The sequence below is a fragment of the Phyllobates terribilis genome, unplaced genomic scaffold, assembly GCF_046119375.1.
Source record: "Phyllobates terribilis strain yellow unplaced genomic scaffold, ASM4611937v1 Scaffold_9__5_contigs__length_417890890, whole genome shotgun sequence".
NCBI lineage: Eukaryota > Metazoa > Chordata > Amphibia > Anura > Dendrobatidae > Phyllobates > Phyllobates terribilis.
The window spans coordinates 414720947-414742768 of record NW_027362769.1 but is presented as its reverse complement, the minus strand read 5'-3'; the positions used below and the strand labels follow the sequence as shown (position 1 = coordinate 414742768).

The following is a 21822-nucleotide window of genomic DNA, read 5'->3' as shown; positions in this document are numbered from 1 at the left end:
ATCCATGGCTCTCACCTCTGCTCTCTGGTGTCTGCAGACTCCTCGGCCCCCGCAGCGGCCCCTGCAGCGCAGGCCTCCCCCGGCGTTCTCCCAGAATCCTCTCTGACGTTCCTGGCCACCCTGGCGTTCAGCACCGCAGAGGAGATGGAGCTGCAGCTGCAGGACCGCATGGAGTTCAGTAAGCGCGCGGTGTCCTGCGTCCTGGAGACCTCCAGCAAGCTGCACGGCCGGATGCAGGAGCTGTGCGAACGCGGCGCAGGTAAGTGACCCCGCTTAACCCTGGCACAGAGCAGAGAGCATGATGGGATGTCACCCCGTATTCTGTACCCCCCAGACGCTGATCAGGTGGAGGAGACGCATCGATCGCAGAACAAGGAGGTCTTCACTGAGGACCACAAACTGCAGGACCTGGCGACTGTCCTCCAGGAGAAGCACCACCGCATCTCACTACAGGTGCGGACCCCCGACATCGCCAGAGTGGGGTCTTTATATATAGTACTTGGGGACCCCGGTACATGGCATGGCGGGGTGTTATCCCCCTCTTTATATAGTGCTGGAAGACCCCGGTAGATGACACTGCGGGGTCTTATCCCCCTCTATATATAGTTCTTGGGGACCCCGATACATGACACGCTGGGGTCTTATCCCCCTCTATATATAGTGTTGGAGGATTCCGGTACATGACACGGCGGGGTCTTATCCCCCTCTATATATAGTGTTGGAGGATCCCGGTACATGACACGGCGGGGTCTTATCTCCCTCTATATATAGTGTTGGAGGATCCCGGTACATGACACGGCGGGGTCTTATCCCCCTCTATAGTACTGGAGGATCCTGATACATGACACGGCGGGGTCTTATCTCCCTCTATATATAGTGTTGGAGGATCCCGGTACATGACACGGCGGGGTCTTATCCCCCTCTATATATAGTGTTGGAGGATCCCGGTACATGACACGGCGGGGTCTTATCTCCCTCTATATATAGTGTTGGAGGATCCTGATACATGACACGGCGGGGTCTTATCCCCCTCTATATATAGTGTTGGAGGATCCCGGTACATGACATGGCGGGGTCTTATCCCCCTCTATATATAGTGTTGGAGGATCCCGGTACATGACATGGCGGGGTCTTATCCCCCTCTATATATAGTGTTGGAGGATCCCGGTACATGACATGGCGGGGTCTTATCCCCCTCTATATATAGTGTTGGAGGATTCCGTTACATGACACGGCGGGGTCTTATCCCCCTCTATATATAGTGTTGGAGGATCCCGGTACATGACACGGCGGGGTCTTATCCCCCTCTATATATAGTGTTGGAGGATCCTGGTACATGACATGGCGGGGTCTTATCCCCCTCTATATATAGTGTTGGAGGATTCCATTACATGACATGGCGGGGTCTTATCTCCCTCTATATATAGTGTTGGAGGATTCCATTACATGACATGGCGGGGTCTTATCCCCCTCTATATATAGTGTTGGAGGATTCCATTACATGACATGGCGGGGTCTTATCCCCCTCTATATATAGTGTTGGAGGATCCCGGTACATGACACGGCGGGGTCTTATCCCCCTCTATATATAGTACTGGAGGATCCTGATACATGACACGGTGGGGTCTTATCCCCCTCTATATATAGTTCTTGGGGACCCCGGTACATGACACGGCGGGGTCTTATCCCCCTCTATATATAGTACTGGAGGATCCTGATACATGACACGGCGGGGTCTTATCCCCCTCTATATATAGTTCTTGGGGACCCCGATACATGACACTGCAGGGTCTTATCCCCCTCTATATATAGTTCTTGGGGACCCCGATACATGACACGGCGGGGTCTTATCCCCCTCTATATATAGTGTTGGAGGATCCCAGTACATGACACGGCGGGGTCTTATCTCCCTCTATATATAGTGTTGGAGGATCCCGGTACATGACACGGCGGGGTCTTATCCCCCTCTATATATAGTACTGGAGGATCCTGATACATGACACGGCGGGGTCTTATCCCCCTCTATATATAGTACTGGAGGATCCTGATACATGACACGGTGGGGTCTTATCCCCCTCTATATATAGTTCTTGGGGACCCCGGTACATGACACGGCGGGGTCTTATCCCCCTCTATATATAGTACTGGAGGATCCTGATACATGACACGGCGGGGTCTTATCCCCCTCTATATATAGTTCTTGGGGACCCCGATACATGACACTGCGGGGTCTTATCCCCCTCTATATATAGTTCTTGGGGACCCCGATACATGACACGGCGGGGTCTTATCCCCCTCTATATATAGTGTTGGAGGATCCCAGTACATGACACGGCGGGGTCTTATCTCCCTCTATATATAGTGTTGGAGGATCCCGGTACATGACACGGCGGGGTCTTATCCCCCTCTATATATAGTTCTTGGGGACCCCGATACATGACACTGCGGGGTCTTATCCCCCTCTATATATAGTTCTTGGGGACCCCGATACATGACACTGCGGGGTCTTATCCCCCTCTATATATAGTTCTTGGGGACCCCGGTACATGACACGGCGGGGTCTTATCTCCCTCTATATATAGTGTTGGAGGATCCCGGTACATGACACGGCGGGGTCTTATCTCCCTCTATATATAGTTCTTGGGGACCCCGGTACATGACACGGCGGGGTCTTATCCCCCTCTATATATAGTGTTGGAGGATCCCGGTACATGACACGGCGGGGTCTTATCCCCCTCTATATATAGTGTTGGAGGATCCCGATACATGACACGGCGGGGTCTTATCTCCCTCTATATATAGTGTTGGAGGATCCCGGTACATGACATGGCGGGGTCTTATCCCCCTCTATATATAGTGTTGGAGGATCCCGGTACATGACACGGCGGGGTCTTATCCCCCTCTATATATAGTGTTGGAGGATCCCGGTACATGACATGGCGGGGTCTTATCCCCCTCTATATATAGTGTTGGAGGATCCCGGTACATGACATGGCGGGGTCTTATCTCCCTCTATATATAGTGTTGGAGGATCCCGGTACATGACATGGCGGGGTCTTATCCCCCTCTATATATAGTGTTGGAGGATCCCGGTACATGACATGGCGGGGTCTTATCCCCCTCTATATATAGTACTTGGGGACCCCGGTACATGACATGGCGGGGTCTTATCCCCCTCTATATATAGTACTTGGGGACCCCGGTACATGACATGGCGGGGTCTTATCCCCCTCTATATATAGTGTTGGAGGATCCCGGTACATGACATGGCGGGGTCTTATCCCCCTCTATATATAGTGTTGGAGGATCCCGGTACATGACATGGCGGGGTCTTATCTCCCTCTATATATAGTGTTGGAGGATCCCGGTACATGACACGGCGGGGTCTTATCCCCCTCTATATATAGTGTTGGAGGATCCCGGTACATGACATGGCGGGGTCTTATCCCCCTCTATATATAGTACTTGGGGACCCCGGTACATGACATGGCGGGGTCTTATCCCCCTCTATATATAGTACTTGGGGACCCCGGTACATGACATGGCGGGGTCTTATCCCCCTCTATATATAGTGTTGGAGGATCCCGGTACATGACATGGCGGGGTCTTATCCCCCTCTCTGACCCATCCTGTTGTCCCTCCTGACCCGCCCTCTGTTCTCACCCTCCAGCACCATGAGCTCCAGGACCGCGTCACTTCATCTGAAACCAAAGTGTCAGAAATGGAGCGAAGCATCGAGGATCTGCAGTGGGACATCGAGAAACTGCGCAAACACGAGCAGAAGCTGAACCGCCACCTGGCGGAGGCCCTGGATCAGGTGCGTACCCGCCGGTCACCATGTGGCTCCTCTGCCGGGGCCGCCTCCGTACCCAGCTCTCCTCCGTCCCCCACTCTGCTCCTCTGCCGTCGTCCCGCTCTCCTCCCTCCCCCGCTGGCCTTCGCTCTCCTCCCTCCCCCGCTGGCCTTCGCTCTCCTCCCTCCCCCGCTGGCCTTCGCTCTCCTCCCTCCCCCGCTGGCCTTCGCTCTCCTCCCTCCCCCGCTGGCCTTCGCTCTCCTCCCTCCCCCGCTGGCCTTCGCTCTCCTCCCTCCCCCGCTGGCCTTCGCTCTCCTCCCTCCCCCGCTGGCCTTCGCTCTCCTCCCTCCCCCGCTGGCCTTCGCTCTCCTCCCTCCCCCGCTGGCCTTCGCTCTCCTCCCTCCCCCGCTGGCCTTCGCTCTCCTCCCTCCCCCGCTGGCCTTCGCTCTCCTCCCTCCGCCGTCGGCCCGCTCTCCTTCGCTCTCCTCCGTCCGCCGCTGGCCCTCGCTCTCCTCCGTCCGCCGTCGGCCCGCTCTCCTTCGCTCTCCTCCGTCCGCCGCTGGCCCTCGCTCTCCGCCGTCGGCCCGCTCTCCTTCGCTCTCCTCCGTCCGCCGCTGGCCCTCGCTCTCCTTCGCTCTCCTCCCTCCGCCGTCGGCCCTCGCTCTCCTTCGCTCTCCTCCGTCCCCCGCTGGCCCTCGCTCTCCTTCGCTCTCCTCCCTCCGCCGTCGGCCCGCTCTCCTCCCTCCGCCGTCGGCCCGCTCTCCTTCGCTCTCCTCCGTCCCCCGCTGGCCCTCGCTCTCCTCCCTCCGCCGCTGGCCCTCGCTCTCCTTCGCTCTCCTCCCTCCGCCGTCGGCCCTCGCTCTCCTTCGCTCTCCTCCGTCCCCCGCTGGCCCTCGCTCTCCTCCCTCCGCCGTCGGCCCGCTCTCCTCCCTCCCCCGCTGGCCCTCGCTCTCCTTCGCTCTCCTCCCTCCGCCGTCGGCCCGCTCTCCTTCGCTCTCCTCCGTCCCCCGCTGGCCCTCGCTCTCCTCCCTCCGCCGCTGGCCCTCGCTCTCCTTCGCTCTCCTCCCTCCCCCGCTGGCCCTCGCTCTCCTTCGCTCTCCCCCGCTGGCCCTCGCTCTCCTTCGCTCTCCGCCGTCGGCCCGCTCTCCTTCGCTCTCCGCCGTCGGCCCGCTCTCCTTCGCTCTCCGCCGTCGGCCCGCTCTCCTTCGCTCTCCGCCGTCGGCCCGCTCTCCTTCGCTCTCCGCCGTCGGCCCGCTCTCCTTCGCTCTCCGCCGTCGGCCCGCTCTCCTTCGCTCTCCGCCGTCGGCCCGCTCTCCTTCGCTCTCCGCCGTCGGCCCGCTCTCCTTCGCTCTCCGCCGTCGGCCCGCTCTCCTCAGATTCCCTCATTGTCTTTCCGTAGCTGACTTCTGGACACCACATCTCTGGAAGTTCTGGCAGTTTCCAGGGAGGACAGACGACGCTGACGGTGCAGAAGGTAATGGGGTCCTGTCTGGTGATGTCTGAAGTCCTCTGTGCTGCTGTCTTTTGCATTGTCTCCTTTCTCAGTTTGAGATGCTGAATGCTGAGCTGGAACAAAACCAAGAATTGGCGAACGGCCGCATGTGTGAGCTGGAGAAGCTGCAGAACGAGCTGCAAGCGGCCGTGCGGCTGAAGGAGAAGCTGAAGGTCCGTGACCAGTGTAACGGGGGTCTCTGGGCGTTGGGTAGAGGGTCTCTTGGGGCTTGCAGTCTTCCCCAAGTTTGTATTCTTACAGCTTGATCTGCGGACCCTCCCGGAGGAGGCGGTCAGGGGGACGCAGGACTTCCGCTGTCTGCAGTCCCAGTTCTCACTTCTGTATAACGAGTCCCTGCAGGTGAAGACTCAGCTGGACGAAGCGCGAGCGCTGCTCCTGAGCACCAAGAATAGCCACCTGCGGCAGATCGAGCGCATGGAGGTGAGCGCTCTACCGGGCATCATTATTACCGTGGCGGCCTGTGTGAGACCACCGCTCACTCTGGTGTCTGCTTCCACAGAGCGAGGAGCTGTCTGTACAGAAGAAGCTGCGCACCGAGGTCATCCAGCTGGAGGACACGCTCGCTCAGGTGCGCAAGGAGTACGAGATGCTGAGGATCGAGTTCGAGCAGAATCTGGCTGCCAATGAACAAGCAGGTACCAGAAGACGCTGCGCCCTGAGGCCGTGCCTGTGCCCCAACGCTGCGCCCACCCCCCGACACTGCCTGCGCTCCCCAACGCTGCGCCCACCCCCCGACACTGCGCTCCCCAACGCTGCGCCCTAAGGCCGTGCCTGTGCCCCAACGCTGCACCAACCCCCCCCAACACTGTGCTCCCCAACGCTGCGCCCACCCCCCGACACTGCCTGCGCTCCCCAACACTGCGCCCTGAGGCCGTGCCTGTGCCCCAACGCTGCGCCCACCCCCGACACTGCCTGCGCTCCCCAACGCTGCGCCCTGAGGCCGTGCCTGTGCCCCAACGCTGCGCCCACCCCCGACACTGCCTGCGCTCCCCAACGCTGCGCCCACCCCCCCGACACTGCCTGCGCTCCCCAACGCTGCGCCCTGAGGCCGTGCCTGTGCCCCAACGCTGCGCCCACCCCCGACACTGCCTGCGCTCCCCAACGCTGCGCCCACCCCCCGACACTGCGCTCCCCAACGCTGCGCCCTAAGGCCGTGCCTGTGCCCCAACGCTGCACCAACCCCCCCAACACTGTGCTCCCCAACGTTGCGCCCACCCCCCGACACTGCCTGCGCTCCCCAACACTGCGCCCTGAGGCCGTGCCTGTGCCCCAACGCTGCGCCCACCCCCGACACTGCCTGCGCTCCCCAACACTGCGCCCTGAGGCCGTGCCTGTGCCCCAACGCTGCACTAACCCCCCCCCCGACACTGTGCTCACCAACGCTGCGCCCACCCCCCGACACTGCCTGCGCTCCCCAACACTGCGCCCTGAGGCCGTGCCTGTGCCCCAACGCTGCACCAACCCCCCCCCCGACACTGCGCTCCCCAACGCTGCGCCCACCCCCCGACACTGCCTGCGCTCCCCAACACTGCGCCCTGAGGCCGTGCCTGTGCCCCAACGCTGCACCAACCCCCCCCCCCCGACACTGTGCTCACCAACGCTGCGCCCACCCCCCGACACTGCCTGCGCTCCCCAACGCTGCGCCCACCCCCCGACACTGCCTGCGCTCCCCAACACTGCGCCCTGAGGCCGTGCCTGTGCCCCAACGCTGCACCAACCCCCCCCCGACACTGTGCTCACCAACGCTGCGCCCACCCCCCGACACTGCCTGCGCTCCCCAACACTGCGCCCTGAGGCCGTGCCTGTGCCCCAACGCTGCACCAACCCCCCCCCCCCGACACTGTGCTCACCAACGCTGCGCCCACCCCCGACACTGCCTGCGCTCCCCAACACTGCGCCCTGAGGCCGTGCCTGTGCCCCAACGCTGCACCAACCCCCCCCCCCCCCGACACTGTGCTCACCAACGCTGCGCCCACCCCCCGACACTGCCTGCGCTCCCCAACGCTGCGCCCACCCCCGACACTGCCTGCGCTCCCCAACACTGCGCCCTGAGGCCGTGCCTGTGCCCCAACGCTGCACCAACCCCCCCCCCGACACTGTGCTCACCAACGCTGCGCCCACCCCCCGACACTGCCTGCGCTCCCCAACACTGCGCCCTGAGGCCGTGCCTGTGCCCCAACGCTGCACCAACCCCCCCCCCGACACTGTGCTCACCAATGCTGCGCCCACCCCCCTACACTGCCTGCGCTCCCCAACACTGCGCCCACCCCCCGACACTGCCTGTGCTCACCAACGCTGCGCCCACCCCCCGACACTGCCTGCGCTCCCCAACACTGCGCCCTGAGGCCGTGCCTGTGCCCCAACGCTGCACCAACCCCCCCCCCCCGACACTGTGCTCACCAATGCTGCGCCCACCCCCCTACACTGCCTGTGCTCACCAACGCTGCGCCCACCCCCCGACACTGCCTGCGCTCCCCAACGCTGCGCCCACCCCCCGACACTGCCTGCGCTCCCCAACACTGCGCCCTGAGGCCGTGCCTGTGCCCCAACGCTGCACCAACCCCCCCCCCCCGACACTGTGCTCACCAATGCTGCGCCCACCCCCCTACACTGCCTGTGCTCACCAACGCTGCGCCCACCCCCCGACACTGCCTGCGCTCCCCAACACTGCGCCCTGAGGCCGTGCCTGTGCCCCAACGCTGCACCAACCCCCCCCCCCCGACACTGTGCTCACCAATGCTGCGCCCACCCCCCTACACTGCCTGTGCTCACCAACGCTGCGCCCACCCCCCGACACTGCCTGCGCTCCCCAACGCTGCGCCCACCCCCCGACACTGCCTGCGCTCCCCAACACTGCGCCCTGAGGCCGTGCCTGTGCCCCAACGCTGCACCAACCCCCCCCCCCCGACACTGTGCTCACCAATGCTGCGCCCACCCCCCTACACTGCCTGTGCTCACCAACGCTGCGCCCACCCCCCGACACTGCCTGTGCTCACCAACGCTGCGCCCACCCCCCGACACTGCCTGCGCTCCCCAACACTGCGCCCTGAGGCCGTGCCTGTGCCCCAACGCTGCACCAACCCCCGACACTGTGCTCACCAACGCTGCGCCCACCCCCCGACACTGCCTGCGCTCCCCAACACTGCGCCCTGAGGCCGTGCCTGTGCCCCAACGCTGCACCAACCCCCCCCCCCCCGACACTGTGCTCACCAACGCTGCGCCCACCCCCCGACACTGCCTGTGCTCACCAACGCTGCGCCCACCCCCCGACACTGCCTGCGCTCCCCAACACTGCGCCCTGAGGCCGTGCCTGTGCCCCAACGCTGCACCAACCCCCGACACTGTGCTCACCAACGCTGCGCCCACCCCCCGACACTGCCTGCGCTCCCCAACACTGCGCCCTGAGGCCGTGCCTGTGCCCCAACGCTGCACCAACCCCCCTCCCGACACTGTGCTCCCCAACGCTGCACCAACCCCCCCCCCCCCCCCGACACTGTGCTCACCAACGCTGCGCCCACCCCCCGACACTGCCTGCGCTCCCCAACACTGCGCCCTGAGGCCATGCCTGTGCCCCTACTCTGCGCCCACCCCTTCCCCCATCCCCCCTATCACTGTGCCCCCAACCCTGTGCTGCACTGCTGTTGCTGGAGGATGAGACCGTTCCTCTTTTAGGCCCCATTAATCGTGAAATGCGTCATCTGATCGGAAGTCTCCAGAACCACAACCACCAGCTGAAGGGCGACGTGCAGCGGTACAAGCGCAAGGTGCGAGATGCCCAAGGAGAGGTGAGCAAGGTGAGGGGGCGGAGGGTGTGCGGCACCCGGTGTGTGTGTGTGGTGCGGCGCCCCCGATTCGGTGTGACGCCTGCTCTCTCCCCAGATGCGACTACAGGTCCCTCAGGGTCCGGCGCCTGGACTATCCAGTGCTGAAGTTGTCAATGCTCCAACCATCAAAGAAGAAGAAGTGGCGGCGGCCGACGTGAAGAAGGAGCCTCCTGTGCTTCTGCCTCGAGACCTGGAAACGCCGACCACCCCGGAGGTGAAGAAAGAAGAGGAGGAGCAGAAAAAAGAGCTCGAAAGGAGCAAGACGCGAGAACTAGAGCGGGAAAAGGAGCGAGAGAAGGAGAGAGAGCGGGAGCGAGACAAGCAGAAGGGCGAAGACCCCAAGAGAAAGGACACGGACATCCTGAAACAGCTCCGAACAGAACTCAAGTAAGAGGCGTTCCCTCGGCCGCCCGTCCCCCGCCTGCGCCGGCCTCGGCCCCTCCGTCCGCTGCTGACTCTTGATCTGTTATTTGTCCTTCTCGTAGAAAAGCCCAGGAGAGTCAGAAGGAGATGAAGCTGCTTCTCGATATGTACAAATCCGCCCCCAAGGAGCAGAGAGACAAGGTGCAGCTGATGGCAGCCGAGAGGAAGACCAAAGCTGAGGTGTGTGCGCACTCTGCTCCCGGGGGGCCGCGGGCCACGGCCTGCCATCACACCCCTGTGTTTCTCGCAGATGGAGGAGCTGCGATTACGGGTTCAAGTGCTGGAAGAAAAGGATCGTCGCGAGCGGAAGAAGCTGGCGGACGAGGAAGCGCTGCGCAAGATTAAGCTCGCCGAGGAGCAGATCGAACATCTGCAGCGGAAACTCAGCGCAACCAAGCAGGTGAGGGTGGTGCCCGGCCGGCGGGGTGAGGGTGCCGGCGGATGCCGCTCTGACCACATCCCTCCGCTATCCAGGAGGAGGAGGCTTTGCTCTCGGAGATGGATGTGACGGGGCAGGCCTTCGAGGACATGCAGGAGCAGAACATCCGCCTGATGCAGCAGCTGCGAGAAAAGGACGATGCCAACTTCAAGCTCATGTCTGAGCGGATCAAATCCAACCAGATCCACAAGCTGCTGCGGGAGGAGAAGGAGGAGCTGGCGGAGCAGGTGCAGGGCCTGAAGACACAGGTACCCCGGCGGGACCTCCTGGGGTGTCTGGGGGATGCAGGGCCAGTCTGATGGCTTCTCCTCGGCAGGTGGACGCTCAGCTGTTACAGGTGCAGAAGCTGGAGGAGCGGGAGCGGGTGCTGCACACCTCCCTGGCTGCCATAGAGAAGGAGCTGACGCTCAGGACCCAGGCCCTGGAGATCCAGAAGAGGAAGGTGCGGGGAGGGGCGCGGGACAGCTCCAGGGTGGCTCTGGGACGTGTGGTGGCTCCGGGGAGGCTCTGGGAGGTGTGACGGCTCTGGGATGTGTGGTGGCTCCGGGGCGGCTCTGGGACGTGTGGCGGCTCTGGGACGTGTGGCGGCTCTGGGACGTGTGGCGGCTCTGGGACGTGTGGCGGCTCTGGGATGTGTGACGGCTCCGGGGCGGCTCTGGGATGTGTGATGGCTCCGGGGCGTGTGGTGGCTCCGGGGCGGCTCTGGGATGTGTGATGTCTCTGGGGCGGCTCTGGGACGTGTGGCGGCTCTGGGACGTGTGACTGTTCTGGGATGTGTGGCGGCTCTGGGACGTGGGGCGGCTCTGGGATGTGTGGTGGCTCCGGGGCGGCTCTGGGACGTGTGGCGGCTCTGGGACGTGTGGCGGCTCTGGGACGTGTGGCGGCTCTGGGACGTGTGGCGGCTCTGGGACGTGGGGCGGCTCTGGGACGTGGGGCGGCTCTGGGACGTGGGGCGGCTCTGGGACGTGGGGCGGCTCTGGGACGTGTGGCGGCTCTGGGATGTGTGATGGCTCCGGGGCGGCTCTGGGATGTGTGATGGCTCTGGGACGTGGGGCGGCTCTGGGATGTGTGGTGGCTCCGGGGCGGCTCTGGGACGTGTGGCGGCTCTGGGACGTGTGGCGGCTCGGGGACGTGGGGCGGCTCTGGGACGTGGGGCGGCTCTGGGACGTGGGGCGGCTCTGGGACGTGGGGCGGCTCTGGGACGTGGGGCGGCTCTGGGACGTGGGGCGGCTCTGGGACGTGGGGCGGCTCTGGGACGTGTGGCGGCTCTGGGACGTGTGGCGGCTCTGGGACGTGTGACTGTTCTGGGACGTGTGACTGTTCTGGGACGTGTGACTGTTCTGGGACGTGTGACTGTTCTGGGACGTGTGACGGCTCTGGGACGTGGGGCGGCTCTGGGACGTGGGGCGGCTCTGGGACGTGGGGCGGCTCTGGGACGTGTGACGGTTCTGGGATGTGTGGCGGCTCTGGGACGTGGGGCGGCTCTGGGACGTGGGGCGGCTCTGGGACGTGTGGCGGCTCTGGGACGTGTGACGGCTCCGGGGCGGCTCTGGGATGTGTGATGGCTCCGGGGCGTGTGGTGGCTCCGGGGCGGCTCTGGGATGTGTGATGTCTCTGGGGCGGCTCTGGGACGTGTGGCGGCTCTGGGACGTGTGGCGGCTCTGGGACGTGTGGCGGCTCTGGGACGTGTGGCGGCTCTGGGACGTGTGGCGGCTCTGGGACGTGTGGCGGCTCTGGGGCGTGTGGTGGCTCCGGGGCGGCTTTGGGATGTGTGGTGGCTCCGGGGCGGCTCTGGGATGTGGGGCGGCTCTGGGATGTGTGATGGCTCTGGGACGTGTGATGGCTCTGGGACGTGTGATGGCTCTGGGACGTGTGGCGGCTCTGGGACGTGTGGCGGCTCTGGGACGTGTGGCGGCTCTGGGACGTGTGGCGGCTCTGGGACGTGTGGCGGCTCTGGGACGTGTGGCGGCTCTGGGACGTGTGGCGGCTCTGGGACGTGTGGCGGCTCTGGGACGTGTGGCGGCTCTGGGACGTGTGGCGGCTCTGGGACGTGTGGCGGCTCCGGGGCGTGTGGCGGCTCTGGGACGTGTGGCGGCTCCGGGGCGTGTGGTGGCTCCGGGGCGGCTCTGGGATGTGTGATGGCTCCGGGGCGGCTCTGGGACGTGTGGCGGCTCTGGGACGTGTGGCGGCTCTGGGACGTGTGGCGGCTCTGGGACGTGTGGCGGCTCTGGGACGTGTGGCGGCTCCGGGGCGGCTCTGGGACGTGTGGTGGCTCCGGGGCGGCTCTGGGACGTGGGGCGGCTCTGGGATGTGTGGTGGCTCCGGGGCGGCTCTGGGACGTGGGGCGGCTCTGGGACGTGGGGCGGCTCTGGGACGTGGGGCGGCTCTGGGACGTGGGGCGGCTCTGGGACGTGGGGCGGCTCTGGGACGTGGGGCGGCTCTGGGACGTGGGGCGGCTCTGGGACGTGTGGCGGCTCTGGGACGTGTGGCGGCTCTGGGACGTGTGGCGGCTCCGGGGCGTGTGGTGGCTCCGGGGCGGCTCTGGGATGTGTGATGGCTCCGGGGCGGCTCTGGGACGTGTGGCGGCTCTGGGACGTGTGGCGGCTCTGGGACGTGTGGCGGCTCTGGGACGTGTGGCGGCTCTGGGACGTGTGGCGGCTCTGGGACGTGTGGCGGCTCTGGGACGTGTGGCGGCTCCGGGGCGGCTCTGGGACGTGTGGTGGCTCCGGGGCGGCTCTGGGACGTGGGGCGGCTCTGGGATGTGTGGTGGCTCCGGGGCGGCTCTGGGACGTGGGGCGGCTCTGGGACGTGGGGCGGCTCTGGGACGTGGGGCGGCTCTGGGACGTGGGGCGGCTCTGGGACGTGGGGCGGCTCTGGGACGTGGGGCGGCTCTGGGACGTGGGGCGGCTCTGGGATGTGTGGTGGCTCCGGGGCGGCTCTTGGACGTGGGGCGACTCTTGGACGTGTGACTGTTCTGGGACGTGTGACTGTTCTGGGACGTGTGGCGGCTCTGGGACGTGTGACTGTTCTGGGACGTGTGACTGTTCTGGGACGTGTGGCGGCTCTGGGACGTGTGGCGGCTCTGGGACGTGTGACTGTTCTGGGACGTGTGGCGGCTCTGGGACGTGGGGCGGCTCTGGGACGTGGGGCGGCTCTGGGATGTGTGGTGGCTCCGGGGCGGCTCTGGGACGTGGGACGTGTGACTGTTCTGGGACGTGGGGCGGCTCTGGGATGTGTGGTGGCTCCGGGGCGGCTCTGGGACGTGGGACGTGTGACTGTTCTGGGACGTGGGGCGGCTCTGGGATGTGTGGTGGCTCCGGGGCGGCTCTGGGACGTGGGACGTGTGACTGTTCTGGGACGTGGGGCGGCTCTGGGATGTGTGGTGGCTCCGGGGCGGCTGTGGGACGTGTGACTGTTCTGGGACGTGTGGCGGCTCTGGGATGTGTGGTGGCTCCGGGGCGGCTCTGGGACGTGGGACGTGTGACTGTTCTGGGATGTGTGGCGGCTCTGGGACGTGGGACGTGTGACTGTTCTGGGATGTGTGGCGGCTCTGGGACGTGGGGCGGCTCTGGGATGTGTGGTGGCTCCGGGGCGGCTCTGGGACGTGGGGCGTCTCTGGGACGTGTGGCGGCTCTGGGATGTGTGGTGGCTCTGGGGCGGCTCTGGGACGTGGGGCGGCTCTGGGACGTGTGGCGGCTCTGGGACGTGTGGCGGCTCTGGGACGTGGGGCGGCTCTGGGACGTGTGGCGGCTCTGGGACGTGTGACTGTTCTGGGACGTGTGACGGCTCCGGGACGTGGGGCGGCTCTGGGACGTGTGACGGCTCCTAGACGTGGGGCGGCTCTGGGACGTGGGGCGGCTCTGGGACGTGGGGCGGCTCTGGGACGTGGGGCGGCTCTGGGACGTGGGGCGGCTCTGGGACGTGTGACGGTTCTGGGACGTGTGACTGTTCTGGGATGTGTGGTGGCTCCGGGGCGGCTCCGGGACGTGTGACGGCTCTGGGACGTGGGGCGGCTCTGGGACGTGTGGCGGCTCTGGGATGTGTGACGGCTCCGGGGCGGCTCTGGGATGTGTGATGGCTCCGGGGCGTGTGGTGGCTCCGGGGCGGCTCTGGGATGTGTGATGTCTCTGGGGCGGCTCTGGGACGTGGGGCGGCTCTGGGACGTGTGGCGGCTCTGGGACGTGTGGCGGCTCTGGGACGTGTGGCGGCTCTGGGACGTGTGGCGGCTCTGGGACGTGTGGCGGCTCTGGGACGTGTGGTGGCTCCGGGGCGGCTTTGGGATGTGTGGTGGCTCCGGGGCGGCTCTGGGATGTGGGGCGGCTCTGGGATGTGTGATGGCTCTGGGATGTGTGATGGCTCTGGGACGTGTGGCGGCTCTGGGACGTGTGGCGGCTCTGGGACGTGTGGCGGCTCTGGGACGTGTGGCGGCTCTGGGACGTGTGGCGGCTCTGGGACGTGTGGCGGCTCTGGGACGTGTGGCGGCTCTGGGACGTGTGGCGGCTCTGGGACGTGTGGCGGCTCTGGGACGTGTGGCGGCTCTGGGACGTGTGGCGGCTCTGGGACGTGTGGCGGCTCTGGGACGTGTGGCGGCTCTGGGACGTGTGGCGGCTCTGGGACGTGTGGCGGCTCTGGGACGTGTGGCGGCTCTGGGACGTGTGGCGGCTCTGGGACGTGTGGCGGCTCTGGGACGTGTGGCGGCTCTGGGACGTGTGGCGGCTCTGGGACGTGTGGCGGCTCTGGGACGTGTGGCGGCTCTGGGACGTGTGGCGGCTCTGGGACGTGTGGCGGCTCTGGGACGTGTGGCGGCTCTGGGACGTGTGGCGGCTCTGGGACGTGTGGCGGCTCTGGGACGTGTGGCGGCTCTGGGACGTGTGGCGGCTCCGGGGCGTGTGGTGGCTCCGGGGCGGCTCTGGGATGTGTGATGGCTCCGGGGCGGCTCTGGGACGTGGGGCGGCTCTGGGACGTGTGGCGGCTCTGGGACGTGTGGCGGCTCTGGGACGTGTGGCGGCTCTGGGACGTGGGGCGGCTCTGGGACGTGTGGCGGCTCTGGGACGTGTGGCGGCTCTGGGACGTGTGATGGCTCCGGGGCGGCTCTGGGACGTGTGGTGGCTCCGGGGCGGCTCTGGGACGTGGGGCGGCTCTGGGATGTGTGGTGGCTCCGGGGCGGCTCTGGGACGTGGGGCGGCTCTGGGACGTGGGGCGGTTCTGGGACGTGGGGCGGCTCTGGGACGTGGGGCGGCTCTGGGACGTGGGGCGGCTCTGGGACGTGGGGCGGCTCTGGGACGTGGGGCGGCTCTGGGACGTGGGGCGGCTCTGGGATGTGTGGTGGCTCCGGGGCGGCTCTTGGACGTGGGGCGGCTCTTGGACGTGTGACTGTTCTGGGACGTGTGACTGTTCTGGGACGTGTGACTGTTCTGGGACGTGTGGCGGCTCTGGGACGTGTGACTGTTCTGGGACGTGTGACTGTTCTGGGACGTGGGGCGGCTCTGGGACGTGGGGCGGCTCTGGGACGTGGGGCGGCTCTGGGATGTGTGTTGGCTCCGGGGCGGCTCTGGGACGTGGGACGTGTGACTGTTCTGGGACGTGTGGCGGCTCTGGGATGTGTGGTGGCTCCGGGGCGGCTCTGGGACGTGTGACTGTTCTGGGACGTGGGGCGGCTCTGGGATGTGTGGTGGCTCCGGGGCGGCTCTGGGACGTGGGACGTGTGACTGTTCTGGGATGTGTGGCGGCTCTGGGACGTGTGACTGTTCTGGGATGTGTGGCGGCTCTGGGACGTGGGGCGGCTCTGGGATGTGTGGTGGCTCCGGGGCGGCTCTGGGACGTGGGGCGTCTCTGGGACGTGTGACTGTTCTGGGACGTGTGGCGGCTCTGGGATGTGTGGTGGCTCCGGGGCGGCTCTGGGACGTGGGACGTGTGGCGGCTCTGGGACGTGTGGCGGCTCTGGGACGTGTGGCGGCTCTGGGACGTGTGGCGGCTCTGGGACGTGTGGCGGCTCTGGGACGTGGGGCGGCTCTGGGACGTGGGGCGGCTCTGGGACGTGGGGCGGCTCTGGGACGTGGGGCGGCTCTGGGACGTGTGGTGGCTCCGGGGCGGCTCTGGGATGTGTGGCGGCTCTGGGATGTGTGATGGCTCCGGGGCGGCTCTGGGATGTGTGATGGCTCTGGGGCGTGGGGCGGCTCTGGGACGTGGGGCGGCTCTGGGACGTGGGGCGGCTCTGGGATGTGTGGTGGCTCCGGGGCGGCTCTGGGACGTGTGGCGGCTCGGGGACTTGGGGCGGCTCTGGGACGTGTGACTGTTCTGGGACGTGTGGCGGCTCTGGGACTTGGGGCGGCTCTGGGACGTGGGGCGGCTCTGGGACGTGTGGCGGCTCTGGGACGTGTGGCGGCTCTGGGACGTGTGGCGGCTCTGGGACGTGTGGCGGCTCTGGGACGTGTGGCGGCTCTGGGACGTGTGGCGGCTCTGGGACGTGTGGCGGCTCTGGGACGTGTGGCGGCTCTGGGACGTGTGACTGTTCTGGGACGTGTGACTGTTCTGGGACGTGTGACTGTTCTGGGACGTGTGACTGTTCTGGGACGTGTGGCGGCTCTGGGACGTGTGACTGTTCTGGGACGTGTGACTGTTCTGGGACGTGTGACTGTTCTGGGACGTGTGACTGTTCTGGGACGTGTGACTGTTCTGGGACGTGTGACTGTTCTGGGACGTGTGGCGGCTCTGGGACGTGTGGCGGCTCTGGGACGTGTGGCGGCTCTGGGACGTGGGGCGGCTCTGGGACGTGGGGCGGCTCTGGGACGTGGGGCGGCTCTGGGACGTGGGGCGGCTCTGGGACGTGGGGCGGCTCTGGGACGTGGGGCGGCTCTGGGACGTGGGGCGGCTCTGGGACGTGGGGCGGCTCTGGGACGTGGGGCGGCTCTGGGACGTGTGACGGCTCTGGGACGTGTGACGGTTCTGGGACGTGTGACGGTTCTGGGACGTGTGACGGTTCCGGGACGTGTGACGGCTCCGGGACGTGGGGCGGCTCCGGGACGTGGGGCGGCTCTGGGACGTGTGACGGCTCCGGGACGTGGGGCGGCTCCGGGACGTGGGGCGGCTCTGGGACGTGTGACGGCTCTGGGACGTGTGACGGTTCTGGGACGTGTGACTGTTCTGGGACGTGTGGCGGCTCTGGGATGTGTGGTGGCTCCGGGGCGGCTCCGGGACGTGGGGCGGCTCTGGGACGTGTGGCGGCTCTGGGACGTGTGGCGGCTCTGGGACGTGTGACTGTTCTGGGATGTGTGGTGGCTCCGGGGCGGCTCTGGGACGTGTGACTGTTCTGGGACGTGGGGCGGCTCTGGGACGTGTGACTGTTCTGGGACGTGTGACTGTTCTGGGACGTGTGACTGTTCTGGGACGTGGGGCGGCTCTGGGACGTGGGGCGGCTCTGGGACGTGTGACTGTTCTGGGACGTGGGGCGGCTCTGGGATGTGTGGCGGCTCTGGGATGTGTGGTGGCTCTGGGATGTGTGGTGGCTCCGCCCGCGCCTGTTACTCACCCTACACTTACCCCAGGCAGTGGAAGCGGCTCAGCTCGCCGAGGACCTGAAGGTTCAGCTGGAACATATAGTCAGCACGCTGCGCGACACGCAGAGCCTGGTGTGTGACAACCGCTCCGCCAAGGAGAAGGAATCATTCAGCCTGAAGAGAGCGCAGGTAATGCCCCGCAGCCGCCACTAGAGAGCGCAGGCGATGCCCCGCAGCCGCCACTAGAGAGCGCAGGCGATGCCCCGCAGCCGCCACTAGAGAGCGCAGGCGATGCCCCGCAGCCGCCACTAGAGAGCGCAGGCGATGCCCCGCAGCCGCCACTAGAGAGCGCAGGCGATGCCCCGCAGCCGCCACTAGAGAGCGCAGGCGATGCCCCGCAGCCGCCACTAGAGAGCGCAGGCGATGCCCCGCAGCCGCCACTAGAGAGCGCAGGCGATGCCCCGCAGCCGCCACTAGAGAGCGCAGGCGATGCCCCGCAGCCGCCACTAGAGAGCGCAGGCGATGCCCCGCAGCCGCCACTAGAGAGCGCAGGCGATGCCCCGCAGCCGCCACTAGAGAGCGCAGGCGATGCCCCGCAGCCGCCACTAGAGAGCGCAGGCGATGCCCCGCAGCCGCCACTAGAGAGCGCAGGCGATGCCCCGCAGCCGCCACTAGAGAGCGCAGGCGATGCCCCGCAGCCGCCACTAGAGAGCGCAGGCGATGCCCCGCAGCCGCCACTAGAGAGCGCAGGCGATGCCCCGCAGCCGCCACTAGAGAGCGCAGGCGATGCCCCGCAGCCGCCACTAGAGAGCGCAGGCGATGCCCCGCAGCCGCCACTAGAGAGCGCAGGCGATGCCCCGCAGCCGCCACTAGAGAGCGCAGGCGATGCCCCGCAGCCGCCACTAGAGAGCGCAGGCGATGCCCCGCAGCCGCCACTAGAGAGCGCAGGCAACCCTCGTGTCGAAGAAGAACCTCATGACCCAATATCAACATGGGTTTACGAGGGACCGTTCCTGTCAAACTAATCAGTTTTTATGAGGAGGCAAGTTCTGGACTGGACCAACGAAATGCAGTGGATGTTGTGTATATGGACTTTTCAAAAGCTTTTGATCCGGTTCCACACAAAAGGTTGATGCATAAAATGAGAACAATGGGGAGAGGGGAAAATATATGTATGTGGGTTAAGAATTGGCTCAGTGATAGGAAACAAAGGGTGGTTATTAATGGAAAAGACTCAGACTGGGTCTCAGTTAACAGTGGGGTACCACAGGGGTCAGTATTGGGGTACCACAGGGGTCAGTATTGGGCCCCCTTCTTTTTAACATATTTATTAATGACCTTGTAGGGGGCATACAGAGTAATATTTCAGTATTTGCAGATGACACTAAACTCTGTAGGGTAATCAATACAGAGGAGGACAATTTTATATTACAGGAGGATCTATGTAAACTAGAAGCTTGGGCTGATAAATGGCAAATGAGCTTTAATGGGGATACATGTAAGGTAATGCACTTGGGCTGAGGAAATAAAATGTATAATTATATGCTTAATTGTAAAACACTGGGCAAAACTGTAACTGAAAAAGACCTGGGTGTATTGGTGGACGACAAGCTCATGTTTAGTGGCCAGTGTCAGGCGGCTGCTGCAAAGGCAAATAAAATAATGGGATGCATTAAAAGAGGCATAGATGCTGATGAGGAGAAGATAATTTTACCTCTATACAAGTCACTAGTGCGACCACACTTAGAATACTGTGTACAGTTCTGGTCTCCGGTGTATAAGAAAGACATAGCTGAACTAGAGCGGGTGCAGAGAAGAGCGACCAAGGTTATTAGAGGACTGGGGGGTCTGCAATACCAAGACAGGTTATTAGAGGACTGGGGGGGTCTGCAATACCAAGACAGGTTATTAGAGGACTGGGGGGGTCTGCAATACCAAGACAGGTTATTAGAGGACTGGGGGGGTCTGCAATACCAAGACAGGTTATTAGAGGACTGGGGGGTCTGCAATACCAAGACAGGTTATTAGAGGACTGGGGGGTCTGCAATACCAAGACAGGTTATTAGAGGACTGGGGGGTCTGCAATACCAAGACAGGTTATTAGAGGACTGGGGGGTCTGCAATACCAAGACAGGTTATTAGAGGACTGGGGGGTCTGCAATACCAAGACAGGTTATTAGAGGACTGGGGGGTCTGCAATACCAAGACAGGTTATTAGAGGACGGGGGGGGTCTGCAATACCAAGACAGGTTATTAGAGGACGGGGGGGGTCTGCAATACCAAGACAGGTTATTAGAGGACGGGGGGGTCTGCAATACCAAGACAGGTTATTAGAGGACGGGGGGGGGTCTGCAATACCAAGACAGGTTATTAGAGGACGGGGGGGGGTCTGCAATACCAAGACAGGTTATTAGAGGACGGGGGGGGGTCTGCAATACCAAGACAGGTTATTAGAGGACTGGGGGGTCTGCAATACCAAGACAGGTTATTAGAGGACTGGGGGGTCTGCAATACCAAGACAGGTTATTAGAGGACTGGGGGGTCTGCAATACCAAGACAGGTTATTAGAGGACTGGGGGGTCTGCAATACCAAGACAGGTTATTACACTTGGGGTTATTTAGTTTAGGGGGGATCTTATTACTATGTACAAGTATATGAGGGGACAGTACAAAGACCTTTCTACTGATCTTTTTACTCTGAGGCCTGAGACGGGGACAAGGGGGCATCTTCTACGTCTGGAGGAAAGAAGGTTTAATCATAATCACAGACGCGGATTCTTTACTGTAAGAGCAGTGAGACTATGGAGCTCTCTACCGCATGATGGTGTAATGAGGGATTCACTACTAACATGTAAGAAGGGCCTGGACGCCTTTCCTGAAAAGTATAATATTACAGGTTATATATACTAGATTCCTCAATAGGGCGTTGATCCACGGAACTAGTCTGATTGTCGTATGGAGTCGGGAAGGAATTTTTTCCCCAATGTGGAGCTTAGTGTTTGCCACATGGCTTTTTTTTGCCTTCCTCTGGATCAACATGTTCGGCTATGGGGTGAACTAGATGGACTTAGTTTTTAAGATTGAAGGAAGACTATGTTACTATGTATGTCCTTTCCATAGTCCCCCTCTCGCCGATCTTCCCCCTATTAACCCTCCGTCTTCTGCAGGAGGACGTCTCACGTCTGCGTAGAAAACTGGAGAAACAAAAGAAGATGGAGGTTTATGCGGACGCTGATCAGATCCTGCAGGAGGAGATCAAAGAGTACAGAGTAAGGGCGAACAGGCCGCACCTAAACTGCCCCTGGAAATATGGGGGTATGGGTGATGGGGTGGGGCAGGAGGGTGCTTGCCAGGGTAGGTGTTATGTGTGGGTCCTTTGGCTGCTTCTGGGGAACGGGTGAGTGACGCCTGGCGTTGTAGGGGTTATGCCCTTTGGATGCTTGTAGGGTCAGGTGCAGGGCCTGAGGCTGCATGTGGGGGGCAGGGGTCAGGCACAGGGCCAGAGGCTTCATGCAGGGGTGGCACCCGGGCTAGGGTCAGGCGCAGGGCTCGAGGTTTCATGTGGGGTCAGGCGTTGGGCCCGAGGGTTCATGCAGGGGTGGCACCCGGGCCGGGGTGCAGGGGTCAGGTGCAGGGCCCGAGGTTTCATGCAGGGTTGGCACCTGGGGCGGGGTGCGGGGGTCAGGCGCAGGGCCAGAGGCTTCATGCAGGGGTGGCACCCGGGCAGGGGTCAGGTGCAGGGCCCGAGGTTTCATGCAGGGTTGGCACCTGGGGCGGGGTGCAGGGGTCAGGCGCAGGGCCTGAGGCTGCATGCGGGCACAGAACCTGGTGGTGACTATGTCCATGCTTCCCCCTAGGCCCGTCTCACCTGCCCCTGCTGTAACACCCGTAAGAAGGATGCCGTCCTCACCAAGTGTTTCCACGTCTTCTGCTTTGAGTGTGTAAAGACCCGATACGACTCCAGACAGAGGAAGTGCCCCAAGTGTAACGCCGCCTTCGGGGCGCACGATTTCCACCGAATTTATATAAACTGATGGAGAGAAGGTGACTGGACTCGTAAATGAGGAACTCGTGGTGGGAACCTGGATGTGGTGATGGAGGCAATAAAGATGAATTGGATCCGTGATTTATCCGCGCGACCTGTGACCTCAGGGCTGTGTTACGTATGTGTACTAGATGGCGGTACACACCTGATGATGAGAGTGCGTCTGTACCCGGCCGTGTGCCCTCCATGTGGCAGGTGCCATGTGCTATTCTCCAGCAGTCGGCTGGGAGTCCTGCTTTTATGACCCAACATGTCGCCGGGTCTCTTCTGTGGTGCGTCATGTCTGAAG

General features: G+C 63.8%; 2 protein-coding genes across 4 annotated transcripts in view; one reads left to right on the top strand and one right to left on the bottom strand.

Annotated features, from left to right (window-relative positions):
* RNF40 (ring finger protein 40) overlaps window positions 1-21614 on the top strand; it is a 32619-nt gene extending 11005 nt beyond the window's left edge. For 2 of the 3 annotated variants that reach the window (XM_073649047.1, XM_073649049.1), the window contains exons 5-20: window positions 38-259; window positions 335-453; window positions 3671-3817; window positions 5193-5267; window positions 5339-5458; window positions 5547-5726; window positions 5806-5941; window positions 8979-9100; window positions 9186-9517; window positions 9616-9733; window positions 9804-9953; window positions 10028-10240; window positions 10309-10434; window positions 17537-17677; window positions 20656-20757; window positions 21346-21614. In XM_073649047.1, the coding sequence (XP_073505148.1) occupies window positions 38-259; window positions 335-453; window positions 3671-3817; window positions 5193-5267; window positions 5339-5458; window positions 5547-5726; window positions 5806-5941; window positions 8979-9100; window positions 9186-9517; window positions 9616-9733; window positions 9804-9953; window positions 10028-10240; window positions 10309-10434; window positions 17537-17677; window positions 20656-20757; window positions 21346-21522 (2480 nt within the window). In that variant the 3' untranslated portion in view covers window positions 21523-21614. The remainder of the gene's footprint in view (window positions 1-37; window positions 260-334; window positions 454-3670; window positions 3818-5192; window positions 5268-5338; window positions 5459-5546; window positions 5727-5805; window positions 5942-8978; window positions 9101-9185; window positions 9518-9615; window positions 9734-9803; window positions 9954-10027; window positions 10241-10308; window positions 10435-17536; window positions 17678-20655; window positions 20758-21345) is intronic. The other variant, XM_073649048.1, reaches the window with a different exon arrangement.
* LOC141162726 (uncharacterized) lies at window positions 10678-17155 on the bottom strand (the record flags this gene model as incomplete). Its single annotated transcript, XM_073649090.1, has 4 exons — window positions 10678-10741; window positions 11250-11541; window positions 16495-16680; window positions 17089-17155. Coding segments are annotated over 4 exons (609 nt in total), but the record flags the coding sequence as incomplete, so codon positions are not given.
* Window positions 21615-21822: the final 208 nt, after the last annotated feature.